The 16,142-nt window shown below is 38.8% G+C and overlaps 2 protein-coding genes across 7 annotated transcripts in view; both read right to left on the bottom strand.

The window, feature by feature from the left end:
• Positions 1-182: 182 nt before the first annotated feature.
• LOC109545258 lies at positions 183-9,285 on the bottom strand. Of its 5 annotated transcripts, none has more exons than XM_019915834.2 (11): positions 8,393-9,285; positions 7,456-7,622; positions 6,525-6,707; positions 6,104-6,245; positions 4,905-5,135; positions 4,498-4,841; positions 3,845-4,203; positions 3,461-3,783; positions 2,289-3,404; positions 2,011-2,232; positions 183-1,947 (listed from the first exon to the last, which is right to left on the bottom strand). In XM_019915834.2, exons 3-11 carry the CDS (start codon positions 6,612-6,614, stop codon positions 821-823), a joined length of 3,954 nt encoding a protein of 1,317 aa, XP_019771393.2. In that variant the 5' UTR covers positions 6,615-6,707; positions 7,456-7,622; positions 8,393-9,285; the 3' UTR covers positions 183-820. The 5 variants fall into 5 exon arrangements, with proteins under 5 accessions (XP_019771393.2, XP_019771394.2, XP_019771395.2 ...); XM_019915835.2 differs by having other exon boundaries at positions 8,756-9,285; XM_019915836.2 differs by lacking the exon at positions 7,456-7,622.
• Positions 9,286-11,930: 2,645 nt separating this feature from the next.
• Positions 11,931-16,142, bottom strand: part of LOC109545261 (unconventional myosin ID) — a 16,912-nt gene continuing 12,700 nt past the window's right edge. For both annotated transcript variants that reach the window (XM_019915840.2, XM_019915841.2), the window contains 12 exons: positions 15,741-15,881; positions 15,454-15,678; positions 15,188-15,398; positions 14,962-15,124; positions 14,750-14,906; positions 14,449-14,693; positions 14,148-14,365; positions 13,689-13,867; positions 13,380-13,634; positions 13,172-13,319; positions 12,974-13,115; positions 11,931-12,672 (listed from right to left, as the gene is read on the bottom strand). In XM_019915840.2, coding sequence (XP_019771399.1) covers positions 12,474-12,672; positions 12,974-13,115; positions 13,172-13,319; positions 13,380-13,634; positions 13,689-13,867; positions 14,148-14,365; positions 14,449-14,693; positions 14,750-14,906; positions 14,962-15,124; positions 15,188-15,398; positions 15,454-15,678; positions 15,741-15,881 — 2,283 coding nt within the window. In that variant the 3' untranslated portion in view covers positions 11,931-12,473. The remainder of the gene's footprint in view (positions 12,673-12,973; positions 13,116-13,171; positions 13,320-13,379; positions 13,635-13,688; positions 13,868-14,147; positions 14,366-14,448; positions 14,694-14,749; positions 14,907-14,961; positions 15,125-15,187; positions 15,399-15,453; positions 15,679-15,740; positions 15,882-16,142) is intronic.

Here is a 16,142-nt window from a genome sequence, read left to right as displayed (position 1 = left end):
TGGTTGATGCAGTATTTGAGAACGCAGTGGTTCGTCAAAGGGATGATTTACCAAGCGGAGCTTTAGTGGTAAAGCATTATTTTTAAATTTAGTTCATCTGTTATCTAGATTTGTAAACTTAATTTCTTGTCGAGCTTTCGGGGGTTTTTGTTATTTACCACGACTGTAAATTAAGCAACGCGTTTCTATCAATTAATATTTTATTACAAAAGTAGAAAAGACGAACTTAACAATAAATTAGTTCAAAACTTAATTAAATTAATGCGGATTACATATAATACTAATCTGTAAAACTTAACATGATCATAACTGAAAGTTTTTAATACTTTTATATGCAATGCGGTTTGCCATTTGATGTTTCTAGAAACTACGAAATCGGTGAAATGCAACCCTCTTTCATCACTTAGTGAGTAGTATTTTTACATCGGTAACATCCACTTAATTGGCTGTAGTTTTTCGGATTGGGATCATTAATTGGCAAAAGTCGTTACCTGCACTAGTCTAACGACTTTTGCTAATTAATTCGATTCACCATTCGATTAGTACCAGGATAGATGAAAATGAAAGCTGTGGAAATGTTTGGAAAGCAATTGTGTTGCTTTTATTAATATTGTTTGCCGATAACGAACTCAAAATCATTCCGTTTTTGTTAGTCGCCACATTGTATGATTTTCATGAAAAACCACACGTCCAAAGGCACAAAGTCCACCGGCACTTTTACTAACGTACTTTGAAGTTGGAATTCATCCATTTCCCTCGGCACATCACAAAATTGTTATATTGTTCATACATAATAACTCCGACCAGATAAGCTTGATTTTTACCTGGACACCGCTCCAGATGAGTCTTCGTCCAATCTTTGCAAATACTTCCTCAGCAATTCCGACGTTCGATTCGTGTTGTACATCGTTAGAAAAGTCTCTAGGGAGACCGGATGCTTGTTTTTGATTATTTGAAATCCCGTCACGTATCTGTAAAAATCCGCAAAATCCTTTGGAACATATTTCTCCACCAGGCTGCTCTCTTTCACGAACTCCTCCACATCGGGAAGATCTTCCTTGGTGCTGAACTCCACGTCTTTGGGCAGATTCACTATTTCCGTTTTTCCCGGCTGTTCCACATAGAAATTGAACGGTTTAAAGGCGTTTTTCATGTTATCGGGATTAATTGCAGTCGTCGTCGGCATCTCATCGTCTTGACTCGACAGACTTTTTATGTAGAGCGCCACTTGCGTATCATCAAAATATCGCAAAAACATGTGCTTATCTCTTCTGTAGTGCAGTTTTCCACTTGGCGCCACTCTAGGGCTAATGGAAGTTTGGGGCCTATCCAGAGATTTTCTTCGTTTAGACCCATTATCCAATGAGAACTCAGGCTTTGTAGGACTATCCTTTGGATACTCTGGAAAGTCTGAAGACTTCCTTTTCTGAACGTATGATGGGGACGCCACGGATTCATTCAGAATGATCCCTCGTTCAGTAGAGTTTGCTGAAGGTGATAGAGCTTTAGTGGCCGAAGGCTGAGCTTCAGGGAAAGTAAAGGCCGTTGACTGATGGTTGGGTGGAGATATTGGCTCAATTTCCGGGCTGTAAATCGTTTTTTTCGCCTCTACTTTGCTCGCAGTTTCCAACGTCGAAGCTGACTGCTGATATGGTAGAGGGATGGGTGGCATGTAAACTCTTTTAGATAGTGAATGTTTAGGGGTACGCCGTAGTTGAGGGTTTGAGATGTTGGTAGGCGTTGCAGTTGTTGGCGGAACAGGGGTGATTTCCAAGTTTTGGGGCACGCTGATCTTTGCCACTGAGTCCTGTTGAGCACTCTTCTGGCACGATTTGGATGGAGCTTTTGCGATGGTTGGAGTCTTTGTGGGTTCCACTGAACTCGGAACTGTGATAATCACTGTAGCTGCACGCGTTGCCTGATTATCGTCCACTATTTCTGGCATGTCTACAAACAAGTAAATCGTTACGGGTTATTATGTGGAAGTTTTGAGGGCAATACGTTTCGTACCTTCATCGCTATCGACGATTTCGATGCAGTCGCTGTCTGCGACAGGTTCTTCTTTCTTGATAATGCCCATCTGACTGAGGAATTTGCTTTTGAGTTTCTTATTTTTCTTCAACTTCTCCAGCCAGACGAAGAACTCGGAGTTGTTTTCTTCGTGGTCTTTTTCCAGTTTCTCTTTTGTGGGTTCTGCGAGGTGATGGTCACATTTTGGAGACTCGCGTCGATCTATAGGAAAATTGAACTGTTACGTGTCCTAAATGTGTATATATATCCATTCTTACCTTGATTTACTGTTAGCTCCTTCTGGGGCTTTGTGGGCTCTTTGGTAATCTGCATCGAGTTATCGGCCACTATAACGGCGGGTAGAGTTTTAGGCTTTTCTTTTACAACTGGAGATTGCAATTCCATCATTTCAGCTCTGTCGCGCACTTGACTAGCATTGCTAATAAACTTCGCAACTTCCAAATGCTTCGTTGGTGGTGTTGCGTCCCTGTTGTGATTCGTATTGAAAGCCTTTGGCATTTGTTGTTCGAGGGAAGGCCTCACAATGCTGTGTTGTATCTCCAAGTTGGGATGTTGCGAAATTGAAAATGCCGAAGAAAACTGCTTAACGTAGTCCGGAGACGAATGTCCAGGCATGTTTCTGTTGACAGGCGGCTCTTTGGTTGACTGAAAGTATGATGTTGCAAATGCGGGTGGGGCCCCAATTTTTTGAGTCTCCATGTTATTTTGCTGATAGCTTGCAGACAAGGCACTCGGCCGCAGAAAGACGTTGCCTTGAGAAGGTTTCGAGGCCTCTCTGTATGCAGACGGGGCTTTCATATAGATGTATTCCTGATTGGGGTCAGCATGTGGGTGCGAAAAAGAGCTTTTCTGAGCCGCAGCATTCACCGTATCTAAGTGTTTGTACAATTTACTGCGAGGCTTTCCCAGCAAAGTGTTTTGAGGTGTCGGCTCAGACCGGGGATCCTTCGGTGCATTGTACATGTTGGGAAGTGCAAATCGCACTTGGATGCCTGCCGGGTTGGCATAGTAAGGTATGTTGGGCGCAACGGGACGCTCCACCGAATTTGGGACGATTGGGAATATCCAATTCGGCTCATTTCTCTTCGGGATCATCTCATTTCTGGCTATCGGAGGTGAGTGTTCCAATGGACCGGGCAAATCCCCTGCTTGGGGAGAAGACGCTCCTGAGTACAAATGCAAGCTACTCAAGGCCTTAGTATGGGCGTTAGCCACTTTCCTTCCATTGTAGTGAGGCGGGAGTTTATTTAACTCGCTGTAGCCTTTGGGTTGTGCACTCTGAGGAACAAACCTCGGCAATTTAGGAGCATCGTTTATGCTAAGATTTCTTATAACATCAATTGGGATTTCTCCAGAAGTGCCATCAGACTGACCTACAATGATGGGGGGGGGGTTTATATTTTGGACAGGTTGTTGAAGCATATCTCACCGAAACTTTTAATGGCTTTCATAATATCCAAATTCAATGGACACTCGCTTTTAAGGACGTTGGAAATGAAATTGTAGGTCTCATGTAGAATCGCCTGGGCTTCTGATCTGAACTCGGATGGTATGCCAGGGTCTTCTCTAGCTGCGTCCAATTGGAGGAAAGCCTGGCACATTGATCTTAAGACTTCTAAAGTTAAGGGTTGCCGGAATAATGCCCGCAACATGTTTTCCAGTTGACACATGTTTGAGATTTTCAAAATTGTATTTTTAAATATTTCCGCGTCGGAATGTGGGGGTATGGGGTTGTTGCGTAGAAACTCTTGTCTGCAAATTAGAGAGAGCGTGTAAAACTCTGCTCACTCACCAACTATGAATATGCACTTACATTGACTCTGCTGTTGGTCTGGAATATTTCTCACGCTGCTTGGCCTCAATCAGTTTACTGATTATCTCTTGCTGAGACCGCGATTTGTAATAATGAGAGTGACCGATGTGCTTATTTTCGCTATTGCTGAGATTAATTGCTGGTTTTTGTACTTTTAACTGTGATTGAGCGGCGGCATTTTTCAATTTGTCTATCTGTCTCATCAGTTCTGCGTGCTGCATCAACTCGAAATCTCTCTGATTGTAAATCGTAGTTTTCCTGCTGAGGTCCACAGGTATTTCCGCTGAATTTGTTTGAGCAAACAACCGTTCGGGTTGATTTTCGAAAAATTTCGTTTGCCGCTGTTGCAATTGAAAGTTCTGCAACGATAAAACGACTGGTTTTTAGTTCCATCGTTTCTTCAAATCTACCTAGTGTGTGTTTGCGCGAAGGAATCGCACTGGTTTGAATATTCAGCGATTTGTGGTTTATTGGGCTGTAGTCGATAGGATCGATGCTGACGTTTCGCTAGCACGTATGGCTACCATCTTCAGAGGTGGGCCCCCTGAAGATTTCGTATCGACGACGGCCTAATAATCCACAACTCTTCGGTTGGAGAACCAAACAAGCTTTCAGGCAGTTTATAGTATTTCAAAACTGTAGATCACTCTTACCTTTTCAAAAAGTGCGCTTGAACTCTGCATAGGTTTATCAATCACTATTCTCCCGTCGACATTTTGCGTTGATTCCAGATGGTTCTCACGCAACTTGTTGCTGGATTTCGATGACTCCCTGCTGAATCTAACCGATGGTTTTAGAGTGAAACGGACATTGTTGGCCGGCAATTCGAAAGGTTTCAGACTGGCCTCAGAGTGTGCAAATTTTGCGCCAACTGTTTCATCTTGAGCGGTTGTTTGTGCGCTTGATGGCTGCTCTGGAGGTTTTCCTGCGACCGGTTTTGCGATCTGGATGTTTTCCGCGCTTCGTCTTCGCACTGTCGGCGTTTCAGGAACGATTGCTGAAATAGAACAGGTTTTTCACTATCCATCCATCGAAGTGTTTTAAAGCTTTGGTTGCCTACCGGGTAATTGATGTTTTCCAACATTGTTGTGGTTTCTAAAGCAGTTCATGTTGTTATTTTCTTCAACTGCCTCTTTCGAGTTGAGCGCTTCTTCGCCCCGCGGCAAAAGCTGCTTGTTGCCCCCCAATGAACTCACGATGGATTCCAATATCGAGTCCTTAGTGACTTCTGTGAGATCTTTGGAAACTGATGGAGCCGAATCAGTTTGTTTCAATAAAGTGGATGAACGATCTACAACGGATTTAGCCCACTGTTACCAGACATTGCTGATTTCAAATGGCTAAGTGGCGGCGATATAAGAAGTGTGCAAACTGATAACGTCCGTTTGAATCAAAAAAGCTTACTAAGGTTCTTTGTTCAATTGTATCGATAACAGTCCCATTAGTCATAACAAATTGTTCAGCTATAAAACTGTGCAGAATTTATTAAGGCTACGTGTCCACATTTATGCACTGTTCAAAGGAACAACAATCAGTTGTACAGGGTGTCCCACCGAAATTATATTTCATTAGAATCACATTATTAACTTCAAAGAAAAAACGAATAAGTATGATTTTTTTCTGATGATTCCAATTAAATGTAAATGCTTGCACCTCTGAAGGTGCAAGCAACTCAAGCTTGCGAGACGTCGGGACGAAATTCTTTTCTACATCAACAATCTGCATATTATGGCTTAATTTTTCATATGTGATTATCAGTGAGTTAACGGGAAAAATTGCGATTTAGTTGCGCGAAGTGCAGGAGCACAAACTAGTTTTCCGTTGAGTCGGCATGATTATTAGATAATTATATTTCCGCAATTGGGATTATCATTTTATCAGAACTGAAGTCAACTGGAAAACCCTTAGGGTGTGAGAATTTGTTTACTCCATGGAAATATAAATAGATAAGATTATTATTTAATGAAAGTCCCCTTCTAAGAAGCGTGTTAATGATTTGATGGTTTGTACTAAATGAGATAAAAGCCAATTTAAAATCGGTTAAACCCACAAGCTTAATATTATTGATAAAATAAATGATTGTTTTATTGCGAAAGAAGTTGAATAAAAGTTGCTAAACTCAAATAACCTTCTGAAGGAATGGAACGAAATTTAATGCAAAATGTAAACATATTCATAATTTACTAATATATGACACACGCTTTTTTGACTAATTACTCAGACTAACGGGAGTTCAAATGCACTGGTTTGCAAACTTACATTCTCCCGGTGTAAACAATTTTATGTTGTGATGTCGAAATTGTTTTCTGGATATTTTCCTCTTCCACTTTTTCCTGCCCTTTGGTTCGTCTTCTTTGTCCCGTGCTTTTTCTGCACTGTCGTCGTTTGCCGGGCAATTAGCCTGATAAAGATCGATTTTATATTTACAATGTCGATTTCTAAAGTGTGTTTGCCGACAATACAGGATTTAAATGATGGGAGTTTATTCATAAAAAGCATACCGTATGTAGACAATTAACTATCACGACGTGGGCTTTATTGAAGGCTATTTTGCAATCGATAGGAAGTAAGGACGTGGTTTTCTGAGCTATTTTCAATTAACCACTGTTTATTAAAATAGCAATCTTTGAAAACATCTTCAAGGAAAGCTTCACGCCCTTAAGAACGGTTTTAACAGTACCTGAACTTCCGTATCATCACTATTGTCCATTTCCACGGCATTGTCATGATTGTGCTGATTGAAAAACGATCTTTTCTTGTATGGTCTCATTTCTTCCTAATTTTAATGATTATGCCGCAGTAAGCAAGCATTTGGCTAGTTTGCGGCTTTATACGGAAATTATTTCGCAATCTGTAAAGATAGCTGAAACAACAAAAATTGCATAAAAGTATTGAAAAAAACCATAGATTCACGAAATATGGTCGGTAATATGGTTTGTTTCTATTGTTGCATCTTACAGTCTTCATCAAATCAATCAAATATATTTTTTTGGTAAATCAGGATACCGTTTTGTTAATGGTTTGCTTCAATTAAGCTGGCAGATACAGACAGGGTGATTCAAAATGTATCCATGTTGTAATGAATTGAAAAAAAAAATGGATAATTATTTGCAAAATTTGATGCTTCAAACCTGCATTTTGCTTGGCAAATCGTCGCGTTTGCTCCACACAAGTGACCGTGCTATCTGCTCGATGCCCAGAATACAATAGAGGCTCTATTCAATTAGAGTGAATCACTATTGCATATTTTAATCACCTGCCTATGTCAGTATAGTGAAATAATGTGCAATAAAAGTAGCGTGACTGTGCTGCTTGGGAACAAAATCGTTTAACGAGTTTACGAAAATGAAACTTCGAGAAAGAATATCGGCATTATGCATAATAAATATCGAATGCTTCAAACTGAGGGGCTAAGCGAATATGAAAAAATTGTATAAATCCATAAAATTTAAAGAAGAGTTTTTTAGTGTTCTAATTCTAAATGAAAGGGATTATTTTCCACAGGATAATTCTTGGAATAATAAAAAAAATTATTTGTCCGCTTAATCCGCGAAAACACAATTTAACATAGTGATTAATTGACAATTCTAATCAAATATCCATAGACTCACCCAATTTCTGCCACTTTTTTTTTTCAATAAAACGGATGTTTGGAACAGTTTTCATTCAGGAAGCGGCCACTAATGAAGAAATTCCGGCTTTGTGCACTCGAAAACTGTCGTCCTCTCAAACAGCTACACGTCAGGAATTCCTTCGAAATCGATTGTTTTCTAATTTCCTAGTTTAATACCAGCAATTTATTACCACGCGTATACTTCCTTTGCTTAGTTTTAATAAATAATTTTTGATGTAGAAAGTGCGCCTTTAATTTTTTGATTTTGTATAATTATACTGGGTGTCCCCTGACTCGATGGTCATAGCTGGAGAACGTTTTCCTTCTCTCCAATAACGTACATACTGTCTTTCGAATTGTTGACGATTGATTTGTTTGATCTCTGATCCGAAAATCGTTGAGTTTGCCACAAGTTTAATTTAGCTTTCAACTTTGTTATTTACTGTTTAAAAATTTGAAAATACTGTTTGACTTGGGCCACTGAATGCATATCGTTCCAAACTGTACCCAATCTGAATTAGACATGTGTAATACATGATAAGGTTTTTATGTTTTGGCTAATAATAATTAAATTTTTACATGTATCTTGGGAATGAGCATTGTTTATGCTGATGCATCAGCTGAGCTTGAGCTGAGCTGAGATTAGACATTGGGAACATTACGCGTTTAAATATATGGATTATTGATAAGGCATATGCTGTAATTTAGCTTAAACGCGCTGCTGACATTCTGTGTGGGTGGTCGATGGAATGCGGGAATAGAAAAATGGGGGAAATTGTGAATGAAAAGCTTTTACTAACTGATATGTTTTTTTGCATTTAGGCAAGTTTTGCTGGGTAGATACTTTGGGCCTTGTATAAATAGATACTGGGAGCAGAATGAAACATTTCCTGTACCTCTACTTTTTTGACAAGTCCTGCAACAGCGATATTTACCTTAAAAGAGCCAATACATGTTCGGTATCCAAAGTAGTAACTTGAAAATTACGGACTAACGAACAAGCGATTACATGTCATACATGTCCGACCGTTTTGTTCATGCGACTGATTGCAAACAGCACAAGCAGCAGCATGAATGTTTATTTTACCTATCTTATCTCACAAAAAATTATGATAAGCTAATCATGAGCGGTTTTGTTCTCCTTCAAACACTGTAGTAGTAGCGGATGCATGCGTTCACTTTTATCTTGTGTGATACTGGGTTAATTTTAATTAGTTTTTTCCAAGTTTCATTAGCTGTATCTCCTTTTATGTATGCATACCGTAGGCGAAGAGAATGCCAATTATTATAAAACTTACTTTTCAAACTCCATAAATTTATCGATGATTAGATTTTGCCTCGCTGATGCGCACAATGTTTTTAAAAGTGGAACAATTTGAATTTAGCGCCTCACCGTATGTAAGTTTCCCATGTTATTGCCTGGCAATTGTTACGCGCCAAATCTAGAAGAACTATTAGAGTATCAGGAGAAAATGTTGTCTTGGAACACCGTGTACATTTTTTTATTAATCAATCGTCTAAACTTGAACAATAAAACATTCATATCTCGCTATAGCGACAACGGTTAAACAGGTCAAAAGTGTGTCAATGGAGATTTTAAACATTCCGCGGTTTTTTCAAGGCTTCTGATGCACGTAAACGCGAAAAAGCACAATCAAATTTTTCGGCAATCGGGGTTTTCGCGATTGCGACCGTTTTCCAATTGCACATTTATACCGAATGAATTTTGCGTGGTTTCTTGAAGGCAAATTTTGTAAATCCGGTTCAACCGATGTTTACAATTTATCGGCAATCTTAATGGAGCTCAGATAGCTTTTAAACGATTCTCAAACGATTCTGGTTAGCGGAAATTTTTAATAGTATCTTATCTGATTACCATTATCAGCATAAGAGGGTAGAAATTATTACGTTTGGACTTATCGCGTACTGCGGGTGTAAATCTAACTTTCTTCATAATTTGTTAGCTCTTGTTAATAAATGAGTTTTTTCTAGCAGATTTGATAATTCTGTTCAATCGTCATGGACGAATCTAAATAATCCAAACAATCTTCTACTTGATATCCAGTGACTAAGTTACGTTTAGTCAGTTTATTGGTTATTCATAATTATTCTCACAATTGCTTTGCATCATTTTGCACAACGTGATTTACGATATCACGAGCACGTTAAGTTAACATCAAGTTGGTAGGTGTTCCAGATAATTTTAGATTTTTACTCAACCATGATTTGAATTTTACATAATAATCGCTTATAATCAATGGCGGTTTATCACCATTTATCTATATCTCTAAGATATGGATATAGGTATTTGTATGCACGAAGATTATGTGGCATTCTAGTGTTTATTTACGGAATTATTAATTTTTTCGATAAGACGCAAAACAGATAACGAAACAAGGACCGTAATAGATAAGCGACCTTATCAGTTGAAAGGTGAATAAACAACTTTTGAGTACACAATTGCCTGGATCAGATCATAAAACGAGAATCAGATACTTGGTACTACAACGTGTCTGACAAATCTCTTTTGTTACCGATTTTTGTTTGTTCGTTTGTTCTTATGTTGGGATAAGGGAATTTTTCCGTTACCGAGAAATCGGTTAGTAACAAAAACAAAAGTGGTAGTTTAAGTCTGACTAATTTTAAGCAAACATTATTTTGTCTTTTTCGGAGATTTCAACAAGTATTGAAATATTCGAGGTTTGAGTTTTTACCAAGTCGTATTAGTAGTTTAGAGAGAAAAATGTAACCTGCATCGCCTGAGTTTTTGCCTTTCTCTGAATTAATGAGTTATAACTCATCGGTTAATGCGTTATAACACACGCACTGCGCCAACTCCTAAAAATTCACTGAGTTACCCGGGCTTAAATCAGCCAGTTCAGAGTGTTTTTTGGGCTCAAACCAGTGTTGTGCATCTGCATTAGACACATTTGGATGTCACTAAAATGACTTGGCATCGTTCCATCGCCAGTAGATTCGCAGAAGTTGATTAATGAACTTTTGCGCCCATTTTATTCATAATGATGGTGCGAATACGGAACTTTCATACTCAACTCTCCACTCGGTTCAATCTTGCTTAGTTTAGCAAAAGTGCGTTTTTGAAGTGCAGTTTACGAAGACACTCGCAGCCCAATTTGGAAGGTTTCTCAAATCGGCTCCGATAAAATCGCAGAGAGAAAACTTAAAAAATGCTCAGGTTAATGTGTGCTTTTTCCAACACATGCTTTGGTCACGTTCTATTCCACTCGGTATGGAAGAACTGAATTTTTCAAGCAATTTACGCACAGTCTTTTAAATTTGAGTTGCCACCTCCCTGATGATGGCTCAATAGCAAAACTTTTCCCATCCGGTGAAGAAAGTGCGCTCTTTCGAATCCATGATTCGGCATCAAGCCATCGCACTCACTTTGGCAGAAATGATTTTTTTTGAATTGATAAACTTGTGAATTGATGTTTGCCAAAAAACACCTCTGTCGTCTTCGAAGAAAACTCGCTTGTGTTTCTGGTTATCTCTGGTCTCTGGAAAATATCTGAGTGATTTTATCGAATAACACGACCCTCGTTCAATGGATCCATACATGATTATTTCGGAAATTGTGGATTCCATCTGAATTAAGCCATTAAATCGGGTGAAGACGTAAGTTTCCAGTTTTTAAATTCATGTACAAACAAATTAGCATCCTAAAAATAGGCGTCAAGTGACTAGTGACGCTATACTGATAAACACTAAACACCTACTTTTTGTGTAATCTACTGATAAAAACATTTATTGTATTATACCATATTAATTTAAGAAGCCAGATAAAATTACCCTGTACCGATAATCATGTTCAGTTTTTTTGCACGCAAAAATTACTCAAATGATTACCTGAAAATGTATTCGCGTTCAGATTAATAATTAAACTCCGGTTATTTGCTAATAAAAGGTATTTATTAAATGTATCTCAAAAAATATTTATAAAACAACGCTTTTAAAGGCACTAAGCTGACTATAGGTATTTTGAATACAAAATATAAAAATACGTTGTAAAAACAATGGCACCAACATAAACTTGTATGTTTCCCAGTAGAGATCAGGAAAATACATTTTGCACGAGTTCGATGATCGAAATAAATTAGCAAGTGAATGTACGTTAATTTTCAGGAATCACATTATTTCCGAAAAATAACGTAAAATGCAGTAAACAATGTACACAAATCAGGACAGTAATAAAGGTGCTACAATATTAATGGGGAAACTTGGAAGAACATCATTTATATGTAAATACACATTATCGCGGAAAATCACATTATTTAAACTTAAGAAGCAATTTTAATGGTTTTTAGAATCAACATTATTAACGCATCCAGTAGGATTTTGGAATCAATTATAACTGACAGTTATTTAAGTAACACAAAGCATCTTAAAACACTTTAAAACATTAGAAGAATCGCGCATTTTAAGAAAACCTGTGCGTGTAATTGAAACAAAAACTTCAACTTACTTATTATTTAGTACAACTATAATAATTCAATTACAAGTAAATAATACAAAGCATAACACAGATAATTTATAGCACGTACAGTCTTCTCACACTAACGGGGAGTTGAGAAGAAAATTGCATTAACTTGACCCGAAACAATGCAAACTATAAACAGTTAATTATGTTTAACAATTTTTCAATTAGAAGGCATTAAATATAGTGCAATCGTACTAGTGGCGAAAATCTTTCAGCATCACATGTGGGATATAATACAAAATACAATATTTATATCTGGTTTTATAAAAAATATTAACATTTAAAACTAGTTCGTTGATGCTCTCAGTTAGCTCAATAAAGCTTGCTAAAGGCACTGTTAATGCTTACTTCGACGGTAAGCAGTTAAAGTATAAATAAGTACCAGAACGGTAAATTTCTTTGGATATTTAACGTACCATCAGTACATGTATGTGTAGCAGTTAAGCACAAAAGACGCTGGTTATTGAAAACGATGCCTTTTAGTAGAAGTATTTACGCACGAAATTGTATTTTGCTTACTAATTCTTCAGGTGGTTGTTGCCGTTTTCCAAAATAGCATACCCTGATGGTAACAAGTACAAAATGCCATTTCCTTCTTTCTTGAAGGTAGCGGTCTGAATTTCCGCAGACACGTGAATATTAATAAGCCGCTGTTTGCCCCCTAGGGAGCACTGAATGGTTTTGCTTACTTTTACTGGCAGTTCGGCGTTTCGGAGTCTGGAACAACAACATTTTTTTTACTTCGCTAATGGCAGTCTACGTTTCTTTCAAAAAAACCTTAATTATTTTCAAAACGAACACTTTCTGAATGAGTCTAAATGCATAAAAAAGTTAGCTGATGATTTTCGGTCGAATTCTGTAGAAAAATTTAGAAAATTGGCCATTTTTACTAGCCGTATGTTGAGTCATTTTGCACTTGGCAGGTCTTGGTAGATCAAAAGCAATCAATATCGCCGAAAAAACATAAAAAGTTTGACATTTTATTCTGTTCTCAATGAAAAACTTCGATCGCACTTACTGGTAGAACTTGTTGCAAATAACTCCGATACATTCCCCCACTCGGTCCTCTTGTTTGAGGCAATGAAGAGAAACTACCAAGTCGTTTCCGCCAGGACAGTGCAGCACGATCAGTTGGTCTTGCCCCGGACTTACACTTATGCCTGCAAGACCACATTTGAAAGTGAAAAATATTGAGCAAAATTTCCTGAAAAATTACCTGTTAAGTCTTTTAATGGCACGCCTTCTTTCATGTTTCTGAACTTTTCTGTATCCAACTTGAAGATGAACTGATCGGTTATCAGCATCACTCTTTCGGCCACTTTATTAAATTTATTGAACTTGGTAACGTATGAAGAAAACAGCACCTGCACGACAAACGTTTTCATGTGGTTAATGCTAAAGGCAGTTGCTTAACTGAAACGCACCTGACTAAAATGCTTGGAGTTCTTCAAGTTATTTATTGCATCATTAAACGCGGAGTAGTTGCTATTCTCATCCAGGCGACACAGATAGTTGCCGTCCCATTTTCGGTTAATGCCGTACTGAGGCCTTTTGTTGATCAGCACACTGGCCGCACTAATTTTCAGCTTCATCTGAGCCCAATCGGCTTTGTTAACTCGGCTCAAGACCATAAAGGCGCGCCATCGGTTGAAAGCCATGCGGAACAACCGGGCGGTGTCCTAAAGAATATTTTATATTCGTTTCGTTTTTTCATATATAAATTTGCTACTTACGTGTAAGGCTCTGGGTGGTGCGGGCCAAATAATGCTCTTTCCGTAATCTTTCATCGTTTTGGCCCTTTGGAATTTCGCCTGCAGTTGGTTGATGTAAACCCGCATTTTCTTCAGCCTGTAGGCCTTTACCATGACCATCAGCGCCTGCATTCGCTTGTAGAGCTGGCTGGCTTTGTAACCTATAGAAATCATCACCCAGTAAAAAATTGCAACGAGTACGTTGAATGTTAATGCCAAATATTGTTCTAAAATGTTTCGGGTTTTCACGCAAAATGCCAAAATACAAATTGATAGAGAGTCTTCAGAACCGCACTTATTGGTTGGCTCGTATTTAGAGAACCGGTTGAGTTACAAAATTCTCGTTTTCATTGTGCGATTGAGCGTTAAATTGTGTACTTTTTTATGCCAAACATCGTTCTAAAAATGTTTCTAGTTTTGCAAAATGCGAAAATTACTTACCTCTCCAGGTTTTCTGGATCAAAGTCACAATGCTAGGGATAAGAATGTTCCTGGATTTTTCCAACTCGAAAAGCGTCTTGGGGGATCGAATGAATATCTTGGTGTTTCCGTACTTTACGTCATTGCCAAAGCCAGTTTCTTTCAATAAAACTTCCACCCCATCTCTGTCCGAGCCGTTGCGGAAGTTCGGCCAGGTGTAGTGGGAAATCATCTTGTATCTGATTAAACCAGCGTTTTTAGTAAACCAGCGTTTTTAGTATGTAGTTTTAGTATAATTCCTCAGACTAATATAAAGTCGTACCTCTTCAGGAACTTGTCATAGCGTTGTCTATGGGCAAAGCCTGCCCTCCTAACTCGAACATTCTCGATCAGTCCCAAATAACTCACTTGATGTTTGACTCTTTCATAGTCAAAAGCCGAGGCCGATTTCACTTCGTTCGGCTTGATGCAACGCACATAATGCGGTTCTTTGCTAATAAGAGTCTTGACTAGTTCTTGCATCGATGTCTTGAAAAGCGTCCCTGCAGTGGGCGGTCTCTTCGTTATCTGTATAATACAAAAACTTCCCAAACGTTCTTCCGTGTGTTTGCCAGGTTTATTACTTGCGTGATGTGTTGGGAGCCCTCCGGCCACATTTCCTTCAAATTGGGGTCTGTTGAGTTAAACAGCAGCCTCTTAAAGTCTTGGAACAGGGTGTCTTTGTTTTTGTCCAGAAAGCCGACTATGCAATAGGTCACGTCCCCCGCATAATGGGTAATTCTGTTGAGCATATTAAGAGTGAAGAGTTTTTGCTTGAAGATCAATGGGACTTTACCTGAAATCCACCTTGTGCCTCAAAGACTTTTCAGCGGTTTTCGTTTGTCTGGACATGTAGTGTTTGTGACCTTTCAGCTGCTTATCCATGGCTTCCAGCAGAAGTTCGTCTGTTACTTTTTCGGCCGTCATTTTACATGCATCGTCCATAATCGCCATCACACCTAGATTAGAGCAATAGGCGGTCAGACTCACTGTGAGCTAGCAAGAATAAATCCCCAGCGTACCTTTGTGTGGGGCTTCCACTAGATCACAAATGATTTGATTGTTAAAGTACTCAATGTTAGTCCACTCGATGCCCTCTCTGTTATACTCCTCCTGTTCCTGCTTCAATACCAGTTCGATGAACAACTGCTGGAGCTTTTCGTTGCAATAGTTGATGCAAAACTGCTCGAAGCTGTTGTTGTCGAAGATCTCAAAGCCGTAAATGTCCAGGACCTGTTTGCGAAAAATCCACTGTAACACGCTTGATTTCTGCTGATGATTTTATTACCCCTATCAAAGAGCTCTGGTATATTTTTTTGAAGTTTTGCGCGTCCACTGCGATGGCCGCATTGATTCGTTTGACTATCCAGTTGAATAGGCGCTCATATATGGCTTTGGCAAAGGCATTGCGACCATATGAAGCCTCTGATTCCGTGTGCTCTTTTCGCATAATGTCGCCTCGCGCTGCAATCACTCGTTCGCAAAGCGCCGTCTCCAAATCTGTCTTCTTCACCTAAGCAACATTAAGGAAAACATTGCTAGAAGCTTTTAAATTGCAAAAACCGTGTTACTCACTTGTAAAAGTGCAGCCACATCATCCACATGCTTGGATTTCTTCAACTCCAGCTTGTCTTCCACAATGTCGAACTGCACGTCCCCCAGATGAAGAATCGCCGCCACCACTCTCCAGAGAGTGTCTTGGTCTTCTTTGCTGAACTGAGCAGGAGCATTTTTCGATAAGGCTTTAATAGTCGTTTACGATACAAGGGCGAAAAATGTCGTCTTTCGAACGACGACGGCGTTTCAATTCGTCAATTCGTCAGGAGTTCGAAAAACAAATTTTCGCCCTCGTATCGAACACTATTTTTTATTCGAATGAAAGATTACACGAATAATAAAAGGCATCGATTTCATATTTAAAATTTTGTGGCAATGTCATTTTTTGAAATGTCATGTTTTGAAGTTTGTAATTAAGTG

Source organism: Dendroctonus ponderosae, unplaced genomic scaffold (genome assembly GCF_020466585.1).
Source record: "Dendroctonus ponderosae isolate FM_Combo_2020 unplaced genomic scaffold, Dpon_F_20191213v2 Dpon_F_20191213_2, whole genome shotgun sequence".
NCBI classification, from domain to species: domain Eukaryota; kingdom Metazoa; phylum Arthropoda; class Insecta; order Coleoptera; family Curculionidae; genus Dendroctonus; species Dendroctonus ponderosae.
Note: the sequence above shows the minus strand (reverse complement) of the source record. Positions and strands in the feature narration are given on the sequence as shown.

What these genes read in the sequence shown, in the direction of transcription:
- LOC109545258 (XM_019915834.2), bottom strand. Translation starts at nt 6,614, where the DNA reads ATGAGACCATACAAGAAAAGATCGTTTTTCAATCAGCACAATCATGAC. An exon ending in GTGATGATACGGAAGTTCAG is followed by an intron (nt 6,246 to 6,524) that starts GTACTGTTAAAA and finishes GATCTTTATCAG; the next exon opens with GCTAATTGCCCGGCAAACGA. An exon ending in CAAGCGCACTTTTTGAAAAG is followed by an intron (nt 4,204 to 4,497) that starts GTAAGAGTGATC and finishes TTATCGTTGCAG; the next exon opens with AACTTTCAATTGCAACAGCG.